At 37.9% G+C, this 23310-nt stretch overlaps 1 protein-coding gene across 1 annotated transcript; it reads right to left on the minus strand.

Annotated features, from left to right (window-relative positions):
- Positions 1-4486: 4486 nt before the first annotated feature.
- On the minus strand, positions 4487-20434 carry LOC121509001 (syntaxin-10). The gene is made up of 9 exons (XM_041786176.1): positions 20334-20434; positions 19773-19848; positions 16437-16530; positions 15032-15126; positions 12771-12833; positions 12106-12207; positions 8610-8716; positions 7053-7147; positions 4487-6092 (listed from the first exon to the last, which is right to left on the minus strand). The coding sequence occupies exons 1-9, from the start codon at positions 20366-20368 to the stop codon at positions 6016-6018; spliced, it is 744 nt and encodes a 247-aa protein (XP_041642110.1). The 5' UTR covers positions 20369-20434; the 3' UTR covers positions 4487-6015.
- Between the last annotated feature and the right edge of the window lie 2876 nt (positions 20435-23310).

Consider the following 23310-nt stretch of genomic DNA (forward strand, 5'->3'; position numbering starts at 1 on the left):
AGAAAATAAAAGTGTGCTGAAAAAAGAGGGAATTCAGGGATTTAAGTCAGAATCCATGGATCAAAGACAGAATTCCTTGGTTAAACTTGGAATTCTGGGATTAAAGTTGGAAGAAAAAGTCCTGATATTAAAGTCGTACTTCTGAGGGACAAAATTATTCTGGGAAATTCTGGGGGAAAAAAAAGCCAGATCTCTATTAGAGCCAGAATTCAGAGAAGGAAAGGCAGATCGCTAAGATTAGTGGGAGTTCTAAGGAAAGAAAGTCAGATCTCTAAAATAAGAGTTGGTATTCTGAGGATAAAACATAGACCTCTAAGATTAGAGTCGGAATTCTGAGGAAAAAAAAAATCAGATCTCTACAAGAGTCAGAATTCTGAGAAGGAAAAGTCAGATCTCTAAGATTAGTCAGAATTCTAAGGAAATAAAGTCAGATCTCTGAGATTAGAGTCAGAATTCTAAGGAAATAAAGTCAGATCTCTGAGATTAGAGTCAGAATTCTGAGGAAAAAAGTCAGATCATTAAGATTAAAGTTGGAATTCTGAGGAAAAACAGTCAGAGCTCTAAGATTAGAGTCAGAATTGTAAGGAAAGAAGGATTTTGAGAGGGAAGTTGAAAATCTGAGAAAAAGGTTGAAAATCTGACTTATTTCAGTCATATGCTACTGTGTTGCATTTTGAGCTTCAGAGAGTCATAGTTAACGATAAATGTAATCCTTCATGATGGAGGAGGGTAGAAGAGCTCTGTGTCTTTGGGTTAAATCAGAGAGGAGTAAAGTGGTCAGATGTGGGAATGGTGTTGTTCCTTAGCCATGACTCTCTAAGTTGACTTTAAAACCTTTATGTTGTATCATGTCATTTTGGATGAATGTATCTTGCAGAGTTTCATTTAAAGGCAAATCTCCCCCTGACCAGCATGGTGATCCTGCAGAGCGCCATGGCGTCCATGTCTCACGTCTTCGTGCCTCCTGCTCGTCCTCAGATCTCCCTGCGGCCATCAAACCACCGAGGACTCTACTCTGCTCTTACAGCTGAAGTAAACATGAAGACACATGACGGCTCTGCTCTCTGAATACGACAGGACGATGTTTCCACATGACGAGCGATTTAAAGTCACTCCAGTAACAGCTGCAGTTTGGTGAAAGCTTTGGACCTGAAGGACAAATCACAGCAGGAAGAAGAGTGAAGGAGAAAAACCCACACAGTGTGAGACTAAACATAGAGTCATGAATGTTTCAGCGCTCTTTAACAACATTTAGAGGAACACTCATGACTAGAAAATCACCTCTGCAGTCCCTGTCGCTTCATGGTTAAAGGAAAAAAACTTTAAATGCACGTGAACTTTTTCAGGAAGAGTTTTAGTACAACTCTACTTCCAAAAGTTTTCCTGCTGCCATCAAATTCAAAATGAGCTATTAATTTTCATGAAATGGTCAAATGTCTCATGTTTGAAAAGCAAAATTAAGGTCTCCAACTCAAATGTTGAAGTTGAGTTAGTTTTAAAATTATGATTTATGTATTTAGGTGAATAATTGCCCCCTAAAACTAATAACTGGTTGTTCCATCCTTGGCAGCAACAACTGCAAGCAAGCATTTGTGATGACTGTCAGTGAGTCTTTCACATCCTTGTTGAAGAATTTTATCCCACTCATCTTTGCAGAAATGTTTGGATTCAGCCACATTGGAGGGTTTTTCAGCATGAACGGCCTGTTTAAGGTCATGCCACAGCATCTCAGTCAGATTGAAGTCCAGACTTTGACTAGACTGCTCCAGAACTTTGATTTAGTTTCTTTGGTCCATTCAGAGGTGGACTTGCTGGTGTGTGTGGGATCATTGTCCTGCTGCATTACATAAGTGTGCTTGAGCTTGAGGTCACAGACTGAAGGTGCATTCTCCTTCAGGATTTTCTAGTAGAGAGCAGAGTTCATGGTGCCAAGTGGTCCAGACCATCACACTGCCACCACCGTGTTTGACTATTGGTCTGATGTTCTTTGGATTAGTTTTACTCCAGATGGAATGGAAAATGTTCAGCTTTTGTCTCGTAGGAATATTTTCCCAAAAGTCTTGGGGATCATCAGGATGTTTTAGTCAAATGTGAGACAAACCTTTGTGTTCTTTTTTGCTCAGCTGTGGTAACTCTCCCATGTTTGCCCAGTGTCTTTCTTACTGTTGAGTCATGAACTCTGACCTTAACTGAGTCAAGTGAGGCCTGCAGGTCTTCAGATGTTGTTCTGGGTTCTTTTGGGACCTCCTGGATGAGTCCTCCATGCACTTTCGGGGTCATTTTGTAGGCTGGCCACTCCTGGGAAGGTTCCTCACTGTTCCAAGCTTTCCCCATTTGTGGATAATGGCTCTCATCATGGTTCTCTGGAGTCCCAGTGTCTTTCCAGAATGATGGATTTTAGATAGATGAGGCCTGGGTGTGGGGGCAATGACTTTTTGGATGGCTATTTACGCTCAGTAAATGAAATCATCATTCAAAAACTGCATTGTGTATTAACTTCGGTTATCTATGTCTAATTCTAGACTTTGTCTGATGATCTGAACCAATTAGGAAATGCTTTTTCACAGCACTGTACTGGATTTTAATGAGCTAATTTGAAAAATTTTAACTGGTAGGTCTGTTGCCATGGCCTGAAAAGTTTTAAATTTGCTTAAAGAAAACCCACTGATGTGTACTTTTTGGTCCATTTACTTGCTTAAATTGTGCAGTTTTGAGATTTGGCATTCCTTACAGTTTCCCCTTCCTTAGGACAGTGGTTCTCAACCTGGGGGCTGGGACCCCACTGGGGGTCACGAAACACTAAGAAGGGGTCACCAGATGCCTTAAAAAATGGAGAATACTTTTGAAATGTTTTTTTTTTCACCCAATTTCATTACTATTACTTGACACTTTTTATCAATTTGGCACAATTTGAATCCATTTTCGCCACCTTGTTCAATTTCTGCCAAATTTTAACCCATTTCATCCCTTTTTACCAACCATTTTAACACATTTTTGCCACTCTAAACCCATTTTTTGTCCATTTTAAACCCTTTACACCACTTTTTACTGCCTGTTTTATCACGTCTAAATCAATTCTTGCCACTTTTATTGTTGCCTCTGCTGACCCATTATTGCCACTATCAGCCCCTTTTTATCGCATTTTACACACATTTTTTCCCATTTCAACCACATTTCACTGTTTGAGGTGCCCACTTTGACCAGTTCAACCCATTTCTGCCTATTTATCTTCCCCAGTTAACCCATTTTTGCCAGTTTAAAGCACGTTTTCCCACTTGTAAATCCCATTTCACGAATTTTTGCCACTTTAAACCTATTTCTGCCACTTTCTGTGCCTGTTTTTGCCACTTCCAACACAAGTTTTTTTTTGCCATTTTTTGCTTTTTGCCACTGTTACCAAATGTATGCCACTTCTAACCCATTTCTGCTACTTCTAAAATCCCATTTAACCACCTTTCCCACCACCATTTTTGACATTTTTTCTTTTACTATTTTAATTCTGTAGGGATGTACATTTTTAAGATGACTATATACTACAGCACAAATGACCAAAAGATATCCATTGCTATGTCAAGAGTGGTTATTATTCAGGTTAAATAGAAAATATGTATATCTTTACAATGGACCCTGATTTTCATGCATTCCATGGTCCCCCAGTTTGGCTGGGTCCCAGACAGCCCTCCCATTTATCCCTTCATATGGGCAGCCCTGTCTGCACCTGACTATTCTTGATTGTGTATGGCTGTTCAACCACCCTCAGGTACAGTGGGGGTCCCCAGTCTCTGGCACCTTTATTTTGGTGGTCGTGGGCTGAAAGGGTTGAGAACCCCTGCCTTAGGACAATAAAACAGGCTGTCCCGGGCCCTTATTTTACATGAAAACAGCCTGGACACTAACACTTTTCTTCACCTTTGTAACAAACTTTTAATGTTTGAAATGTGCTGTTTAGATCAATGTGCCTTTCTTGAGTATTTTAACCCTGATCCTGACACAAGATAAAGCTGTTTATAATTAAAACAGATGGTTCAGGAGTGTGCAGTAAAACTAAAACAAAAATCCCTCTAAGCTTTAACTTTATGGCATAAATGAAGTCATACTAAGGACCTCTCAGTGTGTCTTAAAATGCCTTTACCTCCACAGACCTCTGCTTTGCGTGAGGTCCTGCAGTGACTCATGACTGGAGCACAAACCACATGAGTGCTTCGTTTATGCTCGCAGCCTTTTTCAGTTAATTTTCACCACTGAAGCGTTTAAGGAACGAGGCCCTGAATATGTAAGAGCACATTAAGAGCACACATGAACCACCGGGAGAAAGAGAGTCGATAGAGGCGCTCTACAGAAGTCAAACATCCCTGAACACCACCCCAGATTAAAGCCTGCATGCCTGACTTTGGAATTTTAGGGCTTAATGAGGAGAAATGTCCTCACTTTTATACATTTTTCTGCAACTATGAGGAAAAGGCCAAAAAAGACGCAAGCTCAAATATAAGATTAAACATGAATCATGTTTATAACACACAACTTTAAAGCATCATAGTTTATACATTATACAGTTCTGCACACACCCTAGCGTGGGCAGTGTAACCTGACATGACACAAAAGGAAAAATATGACCGTCAGTGCCCAGCAGAGGGCGCCGTGAGCCTAACTGTGGGCTGCTGTCACAGACATCCTGCCCAGCAACTGTTCGCCCTCTCATTAGCTAAAGCTTTTCAATAAAACGGGCGAAGCCATTCGCTCCGAGCCAAGGTTGTCTCTCATCCATCCAGTGAGAGGAACAAAAGCTGCAGCCAATCGTGTGCTTTACCCTCCTGCAGGGGCGCCAAGGCGGCGGGCTGCAGGACCTCACTTCACCTCGCCCTAGGCAGGAAATGAACCGTTTCTGTCTGATGGCAAAAAAAAAAGGCAGCACATCTGTGCGTTTTACGGCAAAATCGGCATCAAGTATGGGCTTCAATCAGAGCTGAGTTCACCCTGCCATGAGGAATGGTCAGAGGAACCAGCTGCTATCTAACTTCTTCTGCACAATTCTTTCAATGAAATTCTCTCTCATAGTCACATATAGGCACATTAACATACTGCACATTCACAATATAAAAATATATTTAAGGCAACACTGAAAAACCCCATCCCTCCCCTAATCTTCTCCCTCCAAGGCTGCTGCTTCTGATTGCTTGAAAGCACAAAAATCGGCACAAGAAATCCAAATTTTTGTCTTTAAAAGCATTTTAAAGCTGCTAGCTTTGCACAAAATCAAACTTCACCAGCCAACAGAGATTAATCTGTCATTTAAGCAAAGATTTTCACTTTTTTAAAGCACTTTTAAACTAAAATTGCAAGTCAGCATCATTTAAACATTCATAAAGAAGTTAGAAACACAACTTTTCCTAATGTTGGCAACCAGTGTTTGGAGTTTTTTTAAAACGTTTTTCCAAAAAAACAGTTGGAAACTGCAGTTTCAAGCTGTGCTATTAACACCTAGTGACATTTTCCTTCATTAAGATGGGACAAAGTGAGCAAAAGCGGACTTTTGTGCTTCTATAGCGCTGTAAAGTGATGCAAATTCACAGACAGATGCTCTAAAGACAGCAGAGCTTCAATACAGTGCTGATGCATTGTTAAAAAGGCTAGTTAAAACATCCAAATAGCTATTATTGTGTTGCGGTTTGCAGGTTTAAATTGCCAATCTGATAGCAGCAGCCCATCCGATCCCCCCAACACTGTACCTTTATCATCCAACAATAACCGAAATGCACCAGTATGAAATCTATATAACACCACTGGGGTTTGTCTTCTGCTAAAAGCAGCTTTGTTCACAAGAATCATTAAAAGCAGAGAGGAGGAGGAAGTGGAGGAGTCACGTCTCTGCAGGTCAACGGCTTCTCCTCGGAGTGATGAAAGAGAGGACGGGAGGAGGGCAGGGGTTGTCCCTCGCTTCTTTAACTGTCCATCGGTTTGTCTGACAAAGAGGAGACGCTGAACGTGGTCGAGAGGTTCTGCAGTCACTGGAGGGTATCAGAGGGTGAAGAAGAGGATGAGGACGACAATCATGATGGCGACCAGCACGCCGATGGCGCACCACTGTCTCCGACCTGGAGAATGAAACAAGAGACGTGTTAAGGTGAAATACACTCAAGCTGAAACTAGAGATACCCTACTGAGGGGGCTGATTCTCATAAGAAGCTTATGTTCCTGTTTCCTTATCCAAGAACAGGTGTGAGTTTGTATGTCAGTGATGTTGTATTCTCTCTGTCTGGTTCGTATAGGAGCTCATATTTGAAGTATATTTTCTCTGCACTTATCTGAACAGGTGTATCTCCTGTACCAAAATGTTTGCATATGAATTAGGACCTGAATTTTGGTGCAGGATTTGTGCTTAAACATTAAATTTCCACAAATCTTGCAAAAATCATAAATCTACAATGCTTTCTACTGTGCCCTGTATGCAACTTAGCACATGTTTGCACAGTTGCAGAATGGAGTGAGTGGAGGTGAATGGTAAAGTTGCGTACATCGCCTCCTCCCTTTTCTCCACAGTATTTGTGCACGTGTCAGTAGTGTCTGACGTGCTCTACATCGATAAAGCTTTGTGTCATGAATGAGGCTCATCCTTGAGCAGGTAACAACGGACCCGTGAGAAACATTTCCTGAGTTGTTAAACAGGAAATACTGCTGAGAACGGTCCAAACTGGGGGGTGAGTTTCCGTTTGTTTGTGTTGAGTAGGACTGAAGATGAGCACATTCACACCCCTATGTAAGTTATTTTTTGGGTCATTTTTTGGGTATTTTGCCTTTATTTACATCTGTAGTCTGAACTTAACTGGTGTTGGCATAATAAATTTCTTCAGCATCACTAAAGTGGATGTGGATGGTTTTGCAGATGTTAAAAATAGAAGTACACATTGTTCATTCCAATTATTAGTCATGATTTAGAAAGTTCAGCACCACACATGGCAACCCTGAGTCTCAATGCGTTCAGAAATCAGCCTTTCTATAAATCACAGCCTCCATACTTCAAGTTAAACACACTTTCAGAGCCTGTTTGGACTTACTGCTGGTCATGTGCGACACCTTCTCCAGCTTCTTCAGGACTGAATCCATCCGGGACGACGTCTGGTCCATCTCGTCACCAAAATCCCCCAACATGCTGAAAAACACGGGGAGCACGCCGTCTTTTCATTCTATATACAAATTTTAATGCAAGAACCCTACAAATTTCAGCTTTAAATAAAGACAAAGTAAAATGTAATAGAAGTAGTGCTGAATGATTTGGAAAAATAATCTAATTGCGATTTTTTTACCCAATATTGTGATTATGATTTTATATGCAATTATTTCTTTAGTTTCTTTTCTCATGTATTTTCCAACAAAAACAAACAATAATTCATCCTAAACTATAACTAACGCAATATTAGATTAAACGAGGGCTGAACAATTTAGAAAAAAATATCGAATTTTGATGTTTTTGACTCATTTTGCAAATTGGATATGAACTGTTGTACTAAAAGGAATGACAATTTTATATAATTCTCATATTTAACAAGAAAAACATACAAAAATGAAGAATGATCGCATGATATGTAATGCATAACGCCTCTGCTGCAAAAAAAAAAAAGTTGTGAGCTGGTATTTTGACACAAATTTCAGGTAAAACAAATTTTGCACCCTCTGCGATCTTACAGCAGGCCATATTGTGATTTAATCTATTTTGCGAATAATTGCCCAGCCCTAAATAAAAGCTAATTAGCAGTTCTAATTTTAGCTTTATTTCCTGCTTCCTATCAAGAGTATGAATGTTGTGGACACTTACAGCACTAAAGAGATAAGGAGAAATCATGTGTGTTTGGAGTGTCTGAATAACATAAAAACAGACCTTATTGCTCCAACACTGAAGGCATTGGCGTTCAAAACCTCCTATAATATTTCAGCCTCTGCTGAGGAAAACTAACAAGCAGATTTGTGCAGATAAAAACATTTCTGAGGGAAAGGTGACAGTGTTTGTCCTGAAGGTGGTGCTAGAGGAAAGTTCAAGGGTTACTGTGATTCTTGTGAGAGGCGTCTCGTTAAGTCTGCCTTCTCTTAGACTTAACGAGCAATCAGGAAATTAATAATAAAAAAATACAATTAAATGAGGACTAAAACTGTAAGAAAAGGCACTTGATCATTACAAATTTCATTTCTAAGCTGCAGAGAGATTCTTTTAATTTGTCTGACTTGCCTTTTCGTATTTACTACAGCTGTTCTTAATTCCTACATTTCACAGAATCCCCACGGTTGACTTGGAGGGAGGCTGAAGGTTGCATGAGGGGTTGGCTTGTTAATTGTACTTGTGACTTCACACATCCTTTCCTACAAAGGTAATGTCTCTAAAGGACTGATAAATCATTTTAACTGGAAAACAAGCACAAAAAGGGATGTTTGACAGCAAAACAAAGCTTTCACCTTGAATGTCTCTTCTGCGTCTTATGAAGTAAAATTAAAGAGGTAACACTTTGAGTCGCATGTTTTGGTTCTAAGAGGGTTTTGTGGCTCCATGAGATTTTCAGGTTTCAAACTGAGCGGCAGCAAACTGAAGTTCTGGAAAAGAACGATGCTGTGTCTGAACTTACACAGCCTGCTCGTCCAGCTCGTCCCCGATGCGACCTGACATGTCTTTGAGGACTCTGATGCTCCCCGACACCAACTCCAGCTGCTCGTCCTGCTCCTGCATGATCAGCTGCACACAAATACACACAGTTACTCTTATTCATCTGTCCTCCATGCTGCAAAGGTGCTTGAAACAGGTAAAACAGAACTTCTGGATAAAGTCCAAATTACTGTAGAATCTAAGCTGAGAGTAAGCTGAGTAAAATCTCTCATACTTTAAGGCTGTGGTGCTCTTGAGTTTTATACTCTGGGAAACAAATGGCAATAAGACAAGCCTGAGGATCAGTAGGTACCAACTGTACTGTTGTCATGTCTCATGTTCTTATGAGCTGTTCACGTCTGATTGGCTGAAATCGTGCTGGTGGCTCAGCATGTTCTGTTTATTTTGTTCACACTTACAGATCGAGGACTGTGAGCAAAAACTGTTAGTGACGAGGACTGTGAGGATAGCAGATTCTGTTCTATTATTACTATAACAGAAGAATAAAAGCAGCAAAATAAAACATATCTGCACATATCCCATACATGCTTCAGTGCATATTTTAAGTGTTACCTCATGTCTATTTTTACACTGCTGGTGAAAGAATCGAGTTGATTATGAAACATTTTTTCATGAAAAAGTGAGTGACAGTGTCACATCCTGTTGGTAGAGCTGTTAAAACCCCACAGGGTCAGACCTATTCTCTTTATCACTAAATCAAAGACGCGAAGAAGAGAAAATGTTTTTCATTTGATCACTGATGAATCCTCGACCTCACTCACAGGATGTGTGAAAAAAAAGGTTTAATCATTAAAAACCACAGGAAACGCAAACGGCTCGTTCTTGCTTAGACATCGAAAATGAACTTTCCACCTACGTTTAATTTCTTTGGCTTCATTCTCAGCGTGATTCTTTGTAAAAACAGACGGAGACCTCATTTTATAAAAAGACCACAGCAGGAAGTGTGAATGCTGTCTGTGCTTTAATTCTACTCCTGTAGTTTTATCTTTTGATCGAATCTTTCTGCTGACTTTATAAAAACAAAAACAGCAGTGGCATTAGTCTGACTGGAAGGATGCTTCCTTAACAACACCAAGCATGGTTTCAAATCTTTGGCAGTTTTCTTCCTCATGCTCTGATCATCACTTTTTCAGGGGTGAATATGAGGATTTCTGTCTCATAGGTCAGCTGATATCCATTTATTAGGGATGATGCTCATTATTTGTAATAATGTTAATGAAACCGATGGTCAATATGTATGGAATTGATACGCATTTATTATGACAAACAAAATGTTCTTAAAAAAGTGAACTTGCATGATCTGAAGCTGTGGTTCTCAACTGGTAGGCTGGGACCCAAAAGTGGGTCATGAACCTCTTTCAAGTGGGTCGCGAAATGTGTGCCAGGGAAAAAATCCAGCTAGAAGTCTATTGTATGGAAGCCCTAAGGTAGGACTGCAAACTCAATAACAGCAAGGGTAAGATTCTGGATTCAGGTCTAAACTGAGGGCCTAACAGGGTCACCTTTATAACCATAAACTGTCAACCTTGTTTCACCAGTAATAAAATACGGAAAAACAAAACTTAACCCTGATGATAAATCTGAGAAAAGTAAATTTATTAGTCCAAAAGGCCACAAAATTAAATTGAAAAATAATATATTTTTTAAAGACAAATAAGAAAGTGAAAATCATAAGTTTAAAAAGTTAAAATATTAAGTAAAATTTGTAATCATTGAATGAAAAGTCAAAATCTGATTCAAATTTTAAAATCTGAGTTTAAATGGTAAACTATGAGATTATAAAGTCAAAGTCAGAGTTGAAAATATGAGATAAAATACAACATAATTAGTTTAAAAGGTCACATTATGACTTTAAATTTAAAATTATGAATCTTAAAGCTCAAAATATTATATAAGAAGTCTGAATTATGAGTTGAAATGCTCAAAGTATAAAATAAAAAGTCAAAACTCTAAGTTTGAGTCCTAATTGTGAGATTCAAAATTAAGATATGAAATAAAAACAAAAATTAATGTATTTTCCCACATTCCTGACTTCTTATCTAATTATTTTTACTCCTTACTTTTTCAGATTTTTTGACTTAACAAGGATATCTTAAATCATCGAGGATAAGTTCACATTTTTATACTTGAGGAAATCTGCAGACCTCAGACTGATGGGCCAGTTATAACAGAAATATGATAGAATCTTGGGGGCCGGATTTAACTGTTCCACGGGCCGGATTTGGCCCCCAGGCCTTGAGTTTGACACCTCTGCCCTAAGGGCACATACATACATGTACTCCATAGGTTTTCCTATGATGATGAGTAAATTTCAGTGTTCGTCTCAAGATGTCGACTTATCTATCTCCTTTTCCTTTAGATAACACGCAGGTTTTTCCAAGATTTTTGAAATTCCTAATGAAATTAACAAACTGGCATGCTGTCTTGGGAAAATGGGGTAAAAATAATGTTTTTAAAGACCAAGTATATGAGGAGAGAGTTGAAATCATAAGTTTAAAAGTCAAAATATGACTTAAAATTTTAAATTGTGAGTCTGATTGGTCCAAATATGGGATTAAAAAGCCAAAAATTAGGAGTAGGAGCGTCAAAATATGAGCTAGAATTCAAAATGATGACTTAAAAAGTTAAAAAAATATGACAAATTTAAAATTGGGAGTGCAAAAGGTCAAAATATGAGGAAAAAAAAAAGCTTTTTAAAAGTCAAAATATGGGATTAAAAAGCCAAAATAAGGAGTTGAAAAGGCCAAAATACGACTTAAAATTTAAAATTGGGAATCTAAAAGATAAAAATGTGAAATATAAAGTCCAATTCTGAGTTGAAAAGGTCAAAGTATGAAATGAAAAGTCAAATCAAAAGTTTGAGTCGTAATCTTTGGATGCAAAAGTTATAATACAAATATGATATGATCTTGTGGGCCGGATTTGGCCCCTGGGCCTTGAGTTTGACACTCGTGATGTACATAGTTTATTTGCTAGCTAGGGATACAGCAGAGAGTTAAGGTTGCACTGATCACTTCACAGGCTCCATGCAAACAGATGTTGGATCAGGGAAGAACAAACCTACAACCTCTCCTAACAGCTACAAAATTCAAGACCCTATGGCCTTGCAAATAGTCTTTAATGCTTTAAAAAACATATTTCTTGCTTAATTTATTTGTCAACTTTTTATACTTTTTATGACCCTGTTAAAACTACAGGTGTAGTTCCAAAGATGCTGAACACAGAGAGACTTAAATAATATTTTTTAAGTGATCTTATGTACAGAAATGAGTTTAGTACATCATCAGCCTTGTTTTAGGGGGAGAAGCAAAGCTGTAACACCTTGATACCCTTCGGCTGATAACAAATGTCATCAAGCAAGAGTCGAGGTCTGCTACAATCATTCTGATACTGGTATTAGTCTTGTAATATTTATTTATCTACGGCCAAGCTTCCCTTCCTTTAGCTTCCATCTGTACCTGCTGCTGCTCTTGTTGCTCCTGGATGTATCGGGAGTTTGCAGACACCATATGAGCCTCCAGTCCCGTCGACCTGTCCTGACCTGTGGAAGTCAGCAGAGCCTGAACAAACAAACACACACACACCAAAAAAAAAAAAAAAAAAAAAAAACAGAGCAGATGATTGGTTGGGGAGAGGGAAAAAAGGGTCAGTGAGTAAAGTTAGGTCCACAAACAGAAGAAGTAGGTCGCCTGATGGAAAGATGTGGGTTCGACAGTTTACTCTACAGCTGCATCTGACCACAGCTCTTTCATAATCACAGGGAGATGAAGTCATTTGTTTAGTGAATCAGATGGAAATGTGTCAGAGCAACCTGCCAACACAGCAGCTCAGAGTGCAGAACAGAAGTTAAAACGTGCGATGACTCAATCAGCCGGGCTGTTACGAACTGTGAGCGGGTTTAGAGAATCCCTAATAACCATGAACTGGATGATACCACAAACTTCTGCTGTTTTCTTTCTAAGGACCGGTTCCTCAAAACTGCCAAATGCTGGCTTATTAAAGCCTCTCTGTAATGTTTTATATAAGGCTGATTAACTGTGTCATTTCAAGCCTTTTTGCTTTCAAAATGAACTCTGCAGAGGTATTTTTGGTGTGTTTAGGTTGGTTCTGAACATCCACCAACCTGTCTGTTCTTCTTCTCTGCCTGAGCCACTGCAGACGGGCTGGACAGCTGATCCTTCATCTCCTGCAAACACAGAAATTATTAAAATTCTCCCTTTGTGGTGTTTCTAAATCACAGCAAAGATCTGCGGCTCAGAACAGACAGCTGCATTAAGAAGAGGTGCAGAGTGAAGCTGGCGGGTGGATTTAAAATGTCAGAAAGTCTTTTGTTCCGTCTCAGTGAAGCTCTTTGTTTGGCTCAGATGACTCAATCCTCCTCTGGTCTATTTTAAGGATTCTACCTTTGCCTGTAAGACTCGTGTGTGACAATCTAACTCATATTTTCCGCTGCGCCTGCAGCGTGGACATTTTCTGACTCTGCTGCAGAGCAGGTACTGTAGACGAGCTGACAGGCTCTGATGGATAATCAATAGCATGTCTCCTCACAGGTTCTCTGTGTTTTGGCTGCTGCTTTGAGTCATGTTTGACTTCGTCTGACCTGAGCAGAAACCAGAATACTGCCAAAAAGACAGGCTCAATGTTTGGGCGATCATTTCTGCCAACATTGCCTCTTCTGACCTAATCTTTCTAAATAATATAGGCCTTAAAAACATTACAACTCATGCAGTTTTGATTATCAATAGCAGAAACCAAATTCCAAAAAAAGTCTTCTTTCTGTTCTTTTTGGAAACTACAGTCACGTGTCCTGCAGACTAAGAGGAAAGAGACCATCCAGCTTGCTCTCCTGGCTCAGTTCTAAAGCCTGCATCTCTGATGGTATGGGGTTGTACTAGGGCCTATGGCGTGGGCAGCTTACACGTCTGGAAAGGAACTATCAATGCTGGAAACTAGACATGTTTTAGAGCAATATATGCTCCCATCCAGACCATCCATCACAACAGCATGGCTTCACAGTGGAAGCATCTGGGGGACTGAAGTGGCCTGCCTGCAGTCCAGATCTTTCAACAACAGAAAACATCTGGAGCAGCATAAAACGGAAAATCTGCTAAAGATAACCAAGGACTGTTGAGTAGCTAGAATCCTACATCAGCCAAGAATGGGACATTCCTTTCCCGAAACTCCAGCAACTAGTCTCCTCACTTCCCAGACTAGTGTTACTCAACCCTGCTCAACCAAAGAGCAAAGTGTTGAGAAATACCTTTGTGAGACACAATCTAAGTGGTGCAATGTGGCAAAAAAGGGGTTACAGTGGCAATAAAATGAATTAAGGGTGGCAAAAATGGCCAAAAAAAAGCAAAAAAAAATTGCAAAAATGGGTGAATAGGCATAAAATGGCAAAAACTGGGTAAAAAGTGGCCAAAATGGAGAGAAAAGGTGGCAAATAAGGGCAGAAAGTAGCAAAAAAGGGTGAGAAGTGGGAAAAAAATGAGTTACAGGTAGCAAAAATGGTCAAAAATGGTCAAATACATAACAAAGCATGAGTAAAAAGTGATTAAAATGGGCAAAAAGCAGCAAAAAGGTGGGAAAAGAGTGGCAAAAATGGGAAAGTGGCATGTTATAGCAAAAGGCATGTTAAATGGGGGAAAAGTGGCAAAAAAGTGGAAAAATTGTCAATTGCAAAAAGCAGGATAAAAGTGGTAAAACTGGAAAAAAGAGGGGAAAAAACAGAAATGGGCAAAAAAATTGCAAATAAAGGCAATGGAAATATACAGAAGAAAAAATAAAGGTTACTGTATAAGTGTGGGAAACAAACTGATTAATGTGACTTGCAATGGATAATTTGGAGGTAAAAGTTTCCCTTTTTTAAGGTTTTCTGGGGTAATGATGTTTCAAATAAAGACGAGAGTCATGTGTGGCTCAAGAGCCACGTGTTGAGGACCACTGTCCCAGACATTTAGAGACTGTTGTTTAAAGAAGAGGGGATGCTACACAATGGTAAACATGACCCTGTCCCTACTTTTTCGAGATGTGTTTTTGCCATCAAATTCAACATTAGCTTGTATTTTCATTTAATGATAAAATGTCAGAATTTCAACATTGATATGTTGTTTATGTTCTAATGCGAATAAAACATGAGTTTATGAGACTTGAAAACCATTGTATTCTGCATTGTTTACATTTTACACAGTGCCCCAACTTTTTTGGAACTGGGGTTATACAATACCTACAAAAGAAAGTGAAGACACAAATCAGATTAGCATGTGATAGATATTTTTAAGATGGTAGAAATCACATCTAACGCTTCGAAAGAAAACAAAAAGGAGTACTTCACAGTTTTTAAAGGGATATTTTAAAAATGTTACTGGAGTTGTAGAAGTTTACCTGGACAGCTGACCTGGTTCGCTCCACAAAGTCTCTCCTCTCCTGAAGCTCATTGTCACCAAGTTTAAACTTTCCAGGGTTTGACTCCACGATATCTGAGCTGGTTAAGGACCAAAGCAGACACATAAACTGTTCTGCAACCCTAAATGTACTGTACCATTTAACCTAAGCATTTTCCAAACATGGTTGCTGAATTCATTAGCTACTGTCTGTGAGCTTTTAGAATGCAAACTGGTTCAAGGGTTTATCAGGAAGGTAATTCACATCTCCGAGCTCTAACCAGCTGTCATTTAGTCACAGAGTTATTTATTGTTGTCTCATTTAAACTATGTGTCATGGCTGAGTAGTTTTGGCATTTCAAACAATGAAAGCACATTTAAGTATTTTTCTGGTCATTTGATGATGCTGTGTTAAAATAAAGAGAGGCTGACAAAGACCTGGCTTATTTCAAAAATACACACAAATGCAGGAAATGGTCTGTTTTTACTGTTTAAAGCAGGGGTTCTCAACACTGGGGTCGGGACCCAATTTGGGGTCGTGAGATGCTGAGAGAGGGTCTGCAGATGCCTTAGAAAAACTAAGAACATTTTTAATTACACTGTTTCCACTTTTTATCAGTTTTCACCAAATTTGCCTTATTTTAACACTTTTTTGCAACTTAAAACCTATTGTTTGTCAATTTTAAACCCTTTTCCACCACTTTTTTCTGCCTGTTTTTGCCACTTCTAAACTAAATCTTGCAACTCTCTGCCAATTGTTGGCTCTGCTGACACATTATTGCCACTGTGAACCCTTTTTAAAGCCACATTTCACAATTTGATATGCCCATTTTTGCCAGTTTCTGACCTTTTCTGCCTCAGTTAACCCTTTTTTTGCCAGTTTAAATCAGTTTTCATCCAGTTTCACTAAATTTCAGCCACTTTTGAATCCCTTTTACCACTAATATGCCCTTTGTTGCCATTTTGGTCATTTAGCCACTTTATCTCATTTTTTGCATTTCTAACCCATTTCTGCTACTTTTAAAATCCGATTTCACCACTTTTCCTACCATTTTTTTTGCCATTATAAACCAATTTTAGCTATTATTAATGTAACTTAATTCTGTTTTCAACAAAAGGATTTACATTTTTAAGAGGGCTACTTACTACACAAATCAATCAAAGTTTGTTTCTTTGATAAGAGTGGTTATTATTCAGGTTAAATATTAAATTTCACAGCTTAATTTTATGATGGACCATGATTTTGCTGGTCCCAGAATGGGCAGCCTTGTCTGAACATGACTGTTCTTGAATGTGCATGGCTGTGTTCAGCCACCTTCAGGTACAGTGGGGGTCCCCGGTCTCTGGCACCTTTATTTTGGGGGTCACAGGCTGAAAAGGTTTAGAACCCCAGGTTTAAAGGATACTGATGGTTTCACTGAGGTCCTCTAGGTCCCAGTCGATGGCCCTCAGACAGTTCCTCAGTTCATTGGTGCTCCAGTCCAGTTCATCACGACTCACCTTAACCACAAAAATAAAAACAACCAACATAGTGTATTAATTTTACTGTGCTGGCTATGTAGCTGTATTTCCTACACTGACATCATTTCATCAGCTGCGTGGACCGGTTTACGTAGAGGAGACGTGGCGGGTGGTGATGGGCTGAGTGAGTCATCGGGCTCATCTAAACAGTGATGGTATAAATACTACCTTTGCTAAATATAGATTTAGGAGGTTGTTGCAATAACAAAAACATTAAAGGGGATTTGTTAGGAATGCACACATAATTGCACCACAGGACCGCTGAGTCTAAAAAAAACTCACAGGTGAGTCATAAAGTCTCTAAATATAATCACAGCCTACAAAAAAGACAAATGCAGAAAAAGTAAAAAAATAAATAAATAAAAATACTTGGAAATAAAACACAAATCTTTGTCCATAGGTTAAACGAGAGTGCAACAGAGAGAGGGAAAGCACCTTATAAACGACAGCAAAAATTATTACATTTCTGCAATTTGAACCTTGTGAGGCACTTTTATTCTTACTTTTTGTTATAAAACATCAGTTGAAAAATGCACATTAATGGGGTTAATGTTAAAATGTAGGCACATGCAATTTTTGGTAAATTACCCAGTAATGGGTGCTGGTTTTACTTGAGTCACATCAAGGTTTAGAACTCTAGTACTGAAACAACCTTTAAACAGTACCCAGAAAAAAAAAACTACGTTTATAAACTCACAAACAAAGCTATTTTACTAAAACTGATTTAATTATGATCAGAATTAGTTGTATATTGGGGCATTGCTAGTCTAACGCAGGTATGTCAAACTTAATCAGAGCAGGGGCCAAATTCTGAACTTGTCAAATTGGTCAAAATATTACTTAAAATTTAAAACTGAGGAGGACAAAAAGGTTAAATTATGAGATAAAAGTCAAAGTAAGGAGCTAATAAGGTCAAAACATGGCTGCAGTCTTCCATGCAGGAACACAGGTTGAAGTCATACAAGTGGTTTTCTTCCCACGTCATTCCCCGAATCTCTCTCCCTGACTTCCTGCTCTATTGACTATCCTACCTATATAGAGAAAGAAAACCCCAACAATAAATATTTAAACAAATACTTTATTGCTCATTAATTAAGCATTGAATAATGTTTATAGACTTTGAAATTATGTATTTGTGCAGTTTGAACAAATTTTCGTTGTGTTTATAGTAGGGCTGGGCAATTATGGCAAAAATCAAAATCACGATTAATTGGGCTTTTTACCTCAATTATGATTAATGAACAATTATTCCATCCCCAACCTCAGACTCTGTTTTAAATATTTGTATAGTTTTAAAACAAATAACTGAAAGGAGCATGCAGAGATTTACAATTTATGGTTATTTATTGAGACAACTGAAATCAAAATACACAGCTGAAATGAAACTAAATGGCTGCCTATCAAGTGACTACACAGCTAGTAGTTTGTTTTTAAGGGGGTGGTACATTAGTAGAGAGAGATATTACAAGGTGAAAAAAATTGAAATTATTGACATTGCAGGTTTTCGTCAGTTATAGGCTCTAAATGTCGGTTTCGATTATTTTTCGATTAATTGCCCAGCTCTAGTTTATAGCAAGGTCATATTGGCCACAACTGTTGTTTGGCTGCCCAATAGATTTAATTATAATGCAATACAAGTACTTGCATTAAAAAAACTGCTTTATATGTCTTATCTGTATCTTTATATATAAACTTAATTATCTAATTTATGATTTTTTCAGAACTATCATTGTAGTAACTCATCCTCTTAATTTGATCTAATATGCTATTGTTCTGTTTGCCTGAAATCTTTGGACACTGTTGACACTTCAATAAAGTAAAAATATGAGATTTCAAAAGCAAGATTTTTAGAAAAACAACAACAATTATAAATATAAACAAAAAGGTTTCTATCTCAGTTCTCAGTTTTCCTGACGTCTGAGTAGAAAGCTATGCAGTTGGATGAAGCTTGAGCTAGCTAGAAGTCTTTCAAGGACAAACTGGTGCCAGTTTAGTGGCAAAGGTTTAGGGTGTAGTCATCTGTAATCACCTCATGCTTTGTCATATTTTGCATACACTTTTGGCGCTGTTTTAGGATTAGCGGCAACTAGCAGACGCTATTTTCAACCATTAGACTTTTGAAAGAGACTATTAAACACAAGGTGCAGCACTTTATCAAACACTGATTGGACAAATGAAGTAAAAAAAAATATCTGTAAGGATATTTTGGTTAGTTTGAATGTAAAGCTCTCCTAGTTAAGATGAACCTGCGTCTCAGTGGTGCAACCAAACAATGACAAAAGCTAAGTTACAACATAACTTGTTTCAAAGCAGAGTGTAGTGTGGACTTAAAACCACGACTCAAAGCAGAACTCACACATCAACGGGCGTCAGGTGTGCAAAGGCCTAATCAGTTACACATTTTTTAAAAATTAACTGATTTGCACCAGTGGAGAGCATTGCAATCTAGAATCTGACAGTTGGGTGTCACTAATAATCTCACTTTACACACTGTAAATTTAACTGGAGCCACCAGCTATGGGATATAGTTTTGTTCATCATTCCTGCTGCCAAGCAGTTTTACATCATATTTTCTCACTGATATTCTTGCTGCAACATGGCTGTATTGTGCAGTATGCAAACGTATTTTTTGCTAGTTACAATGTTATGCATATTAGGCATACCTTGTGCACAATGCACATAGATCTGTCCAAAAGTATGCAAACTTTTTGTGTAAACTTGTCCGATGTGCACACAAGGGATAAGTAGTTGGCTATTTTTTCCCCAGGCTTTTGGATATTTGCTGACTTGTGTGATATATGAATGTAATAAATGCCTGCACCCTGACATAGCCCTTGAGTACTTTATTCTATTGAAGAAAACAAAATATGATGTTTTGTTGTTGTTTTTTAATGACAGTAGTCAGACATTAATGATAGCTTCCATGAATTTGAACAAGATTAACTTCTATCGATGTAAAAATCTTTCTTGGTGGATTAAAAGTAAATATAGCTAAAATTTGATCAACTTTGCCCACCTCTGATTATGAGTGTTTAACTCCTTTGGCAAACATGCTGTATATTTTGACTTAAAATACTGCCCTCATGTTCTTGCTTAGGGAGTGTTCATAAGTGATTACTGTGTCCAAACACACTGTCCTTGATGGCCTGTGTCAGTGGTAAATGGTTTCAGGCCATTGATTAGCGTAGTGATATCAATGAAGACACGTAGGAGGTGCTCACCTGTGTCCCATCCTGTAAGAGTTCCTCCCACCTATCATACAGGCTCCGAGCACGGGACAAGGCCTTCTGCACCTCGCTGTATGAACATACAAACACACCGAACATTAACAGCTCATAAACATTAAACTGGTTGCCTTCACCCTCCAGACACCTGGTTGTTTGTCAGCTAAGCTCTGCTGCTACCCTCCCCGTTTAACCAAAACAAACACAGGAGCTACATTTCACATCCTTCTCTGACTTCACAGCATGGTGACAACTACCTAATATGACAGCCTCAGAGCCACCGATGTGTTTCCACTGAGAGGCAGATGAAACAAAAACAAACCTGACAAATTACTCGGAGCTAAACCGACTTTTGCTCGTCTAAACAAACATCAACATAGGCTACAAAGCACAGATGCTAGTTAGCTACAGCTAGCTGTCGAGCTAACTTTGGCGATATAACTTTGTTTTTAAGGGAAACATAACACATATCTGTAAAAATGAGCCTTAAACATAACGATATTTGAGTTATGTAGCCGTAACGCTGAGTTTTATATCTTAAATTTGTAGTTTTCTTACCCCTTCACAACGAAAAATGGGTCTTCTATCGACATGATGCTCACTTCCGCTTCAGTCACAGCGCATGCGCAGTTTCAGGCATAAATGAAAGGGTGTTCAATGACACCTAGTAGTTTTTTCGAGATTTTATTTAGCAATTATCAGAAAAAAACGTAATTTATGACGGTTAAACAATTTTAATGATTTATTACAGACTCGGTAACACTGTGTTACTATGAATTACGACTTTCCTGCGCAAACTTGTACAAAAATGTGGGAAAAGTTTGGCAGCGCAGACGGAAGTCTTGTAAAATGACGAAGTTTACATTGAGAGAGTAAGGTCAGTGTATGTGATGTAAAAATGGATGAACACTGGTTTATACTCGGAGAAACGGCTCGTTGGAGCAGAAGAGGAGTTGCCGTAACACATCTGTATGAGATTAGTTGCCATGTTACATCTGTGCAATCACTGCCTGTGTTTTCAATTAACTGGAATAGTTTACACAGACGAAAGCCAGGGACTGAATTTAACTCTTTGGGTGCACCTTCTTCTAACATTCACAGAAAACAGACATGTTTTTATTGATAAAGGCTGACCAAGTTTTAGTATGGGCTCAAAGAGACTTTAATAAGAAAATGTTTATGAGATAAAAAAAATTATAGAATCAAAATAATAACTTTAAATGCTCAAAATCTGAGATAAAAGTCAAACTTAAACGTTCAAAAGGTCAAAACAAGAAATTAAAAGTCAAAAATAATGTTTTTTAAAGGGAAACAGATAATAGTAGTAGTTAACCTTGCAAAGCAGATGGATATGCCCCTTTCCTTCTGGCGAGTCAGGTTAAGTAGTTGTAGTAGTAGATAGTTGAAAATCTAAATCGTATGAAATATGAGATAAAATTCAAAATCATGAGTTTTTAAGGTCAAAATACGAGATGCAATTCAAAATCATGAGACTTAAAGTTCAAAATATGAGATACAATTCAAAATCATGAGACTTAAAGTTCAAAATATGAGATACAATTCAAAATCATGAGCTAAAATTCAAAATCAAGAGCTTTGAAGGTCAATATATGAGCTAAAATTCAAAATCATGAGTGTTGAAGGTCAAACTATGAGACAGAATTCAAAAGCATGAGTTTTAAAGGTCAAAATACGAGCTAAAATTCAAAATCATGAGTTTTAAATTTCAAAATACAAGCTAAAATTCAAATTCATGTGTTTTAATGGTAAAGATACAAGCTAAAATTTAAAATCATGAGTTTAAAAGGTCAAAATAGGAACTTAAATTTAAAATCATGAGTTTTAAAGGTGAAAATATAAGCTAAAATTCAAAATAATGAGTTGATTAGATCAAAATATGAGATACAATTCAAAGTAATGAGATAAAATTTAAAATTATGAATTTCGAAGGCCAAATTTTAAAATAAAATTCAAATTCAAGAGATACAATTCAAAATCATGACAGTTAAAAGGTTAAAACACTGAAATGAAATTCAAAATTCTGAGTTTTAAAGGTCGAAATATGAGATTTAATTCAAAATTCTGAGTTTTAAAGGTCGAAATATGAGATTTAATTCAAAATCATGAGTTTTAAAGGTCGAAAAAGGAATTATAATTCAAAATTATAAGTTTAAGTTAAGATTGTGAGATGCAAAATTGAAAATATGAAATCAAAACAACACAACTTAATTTCTGGTCCCACATTTCTGACCTAATATGTAATTATTTTGAGCCTTTATTAAACGTTTTATCATTTCAGGATTTTTTAAGAAATCTGACCCTAATACCTGTGGGCCAGTTGTAAGAAACATCTGATATGTTCTTGCAGGCCATACATATATAATTATCTATTTGGCCCTTGGGCCTTGAGTTTGACAAACCCGGGCTCTTAACACCTTACCAAAGCTTTTGAATTTTACTGATGAAGCCATTTGATAAGATTAATAGTTATGGTGTATTTGACTGTTTATGATGACATTCTTCTGACTTGTTTACCACCAGTTAAAGCATTTGAAATATATGAAACTTTTATTTATTTATTAAATGGCTTATTTGGTCTCCTATTAACTTTAAATATTATTTAGGGGAATATCTTAACACTAAAAATAGATATTTAGTGATAAAACTGATGACAAGTAAATGTAGTTTACAGCATGGAGGTGGTTATTTCTGTCTAAAAGAGGAGCATGACAAAAAGAGTAAAACAACCTCTGTTTTTAAACCTGTGTGATGTTTGCTGTAAATCTCCCTGGGGCTTTGGGTGATTAATATCAAACACAAGATGGATCCAATCATAAAGACAGACGTGACCTGCCTCTAAAACTAAGATTTAAAAACTAAAACCTGAAGTCAACCTTACTAAAATAAACCATAAAGTTACAGATTTTTCCCCCTCCTCTAAGCAGACCTAAAAACTCCTCCACAACCACTAATAACTACATCACCGTCACACATGAGCCGTATTCAGCAGGTCCCCACTACATGACATGATATCTCTCATTAAAAATGGATAAAGGATGCTCATAGGTGTGGATCAATGCAGAATGTTGCTGTGTCAGCAGATTCTCTGTGCGTGCTTGTTCTCCTTTTACAGCCCTGCTTCCTGCCCCTCCCATCCGTCTCGCTTCCTGTGGGGGTTTCTCTCTCGGTCCCACCCCGTCCTGTTCAGCTCCGTCCTTCCTGCCCTCATCCTGTTTCCTCTGCTCCTCCTTCGCTCCTCTTCCCCTCTCTGTCCTGTGAAAACTAACAGCCATGGTTATAAATGACACTACACCCAGAACGACTCAGAAATGCTGTCTTTTAGAGCTTTCCCTCCCTGTTACATGCAATAAATCTGCTGCAAACTTCACTTCTAAAGTAATAATCCTGTTAGTTTTATGATGCTGGTGTAGCTGAAAGTTCCCTTCCAATGAGTCATTCCTGAAGAACCAGTGAGGGCATGATATTTGGGCTAAATCCCAAGAAGGAAGAAGACTTGAAAATTACTACAACAATA

The sequence above is a fragment of the Cheilinus undulatus genome, linkage group 4 (genome assembly GCF_018320785.1).
Source record: "Cheilinus undulatus linkage group 4, ASM1832078v1, whole genome shotgun sequence".
NCBI classification, from domain to species: domain Eukaryota; kingdom Metazoa; phylum Chordata; class Actinopteri; order Labriformes; family Labridae; genus Cheilinus; species Cheilinus undulatus.

Bases quoted from the DNA above. Each gene is read 5' to 3' on its own strand.
- LOC121509001 (XM_041786176.1), bottom strand. From the start codon at position 20,368: ATGTCGATAGAAGACCCATTTTTCGTTGTGAAGGG. The intron at 19,849-20,333 runs GTAAGAAAACTA...ATGTTCATACAG, and splicing joins CCATTTTTCGTTGTGAAGGG to CGAGGTGCAGAAGGCCTTGT. The intron at 12,834-15,031 runs GTAAACTTCTAC...CTGTGTTTGCAG, and splicing joins GAACCAGGTCAGCTGTCCAG to GAGATGAAGGATCAGCTGTC.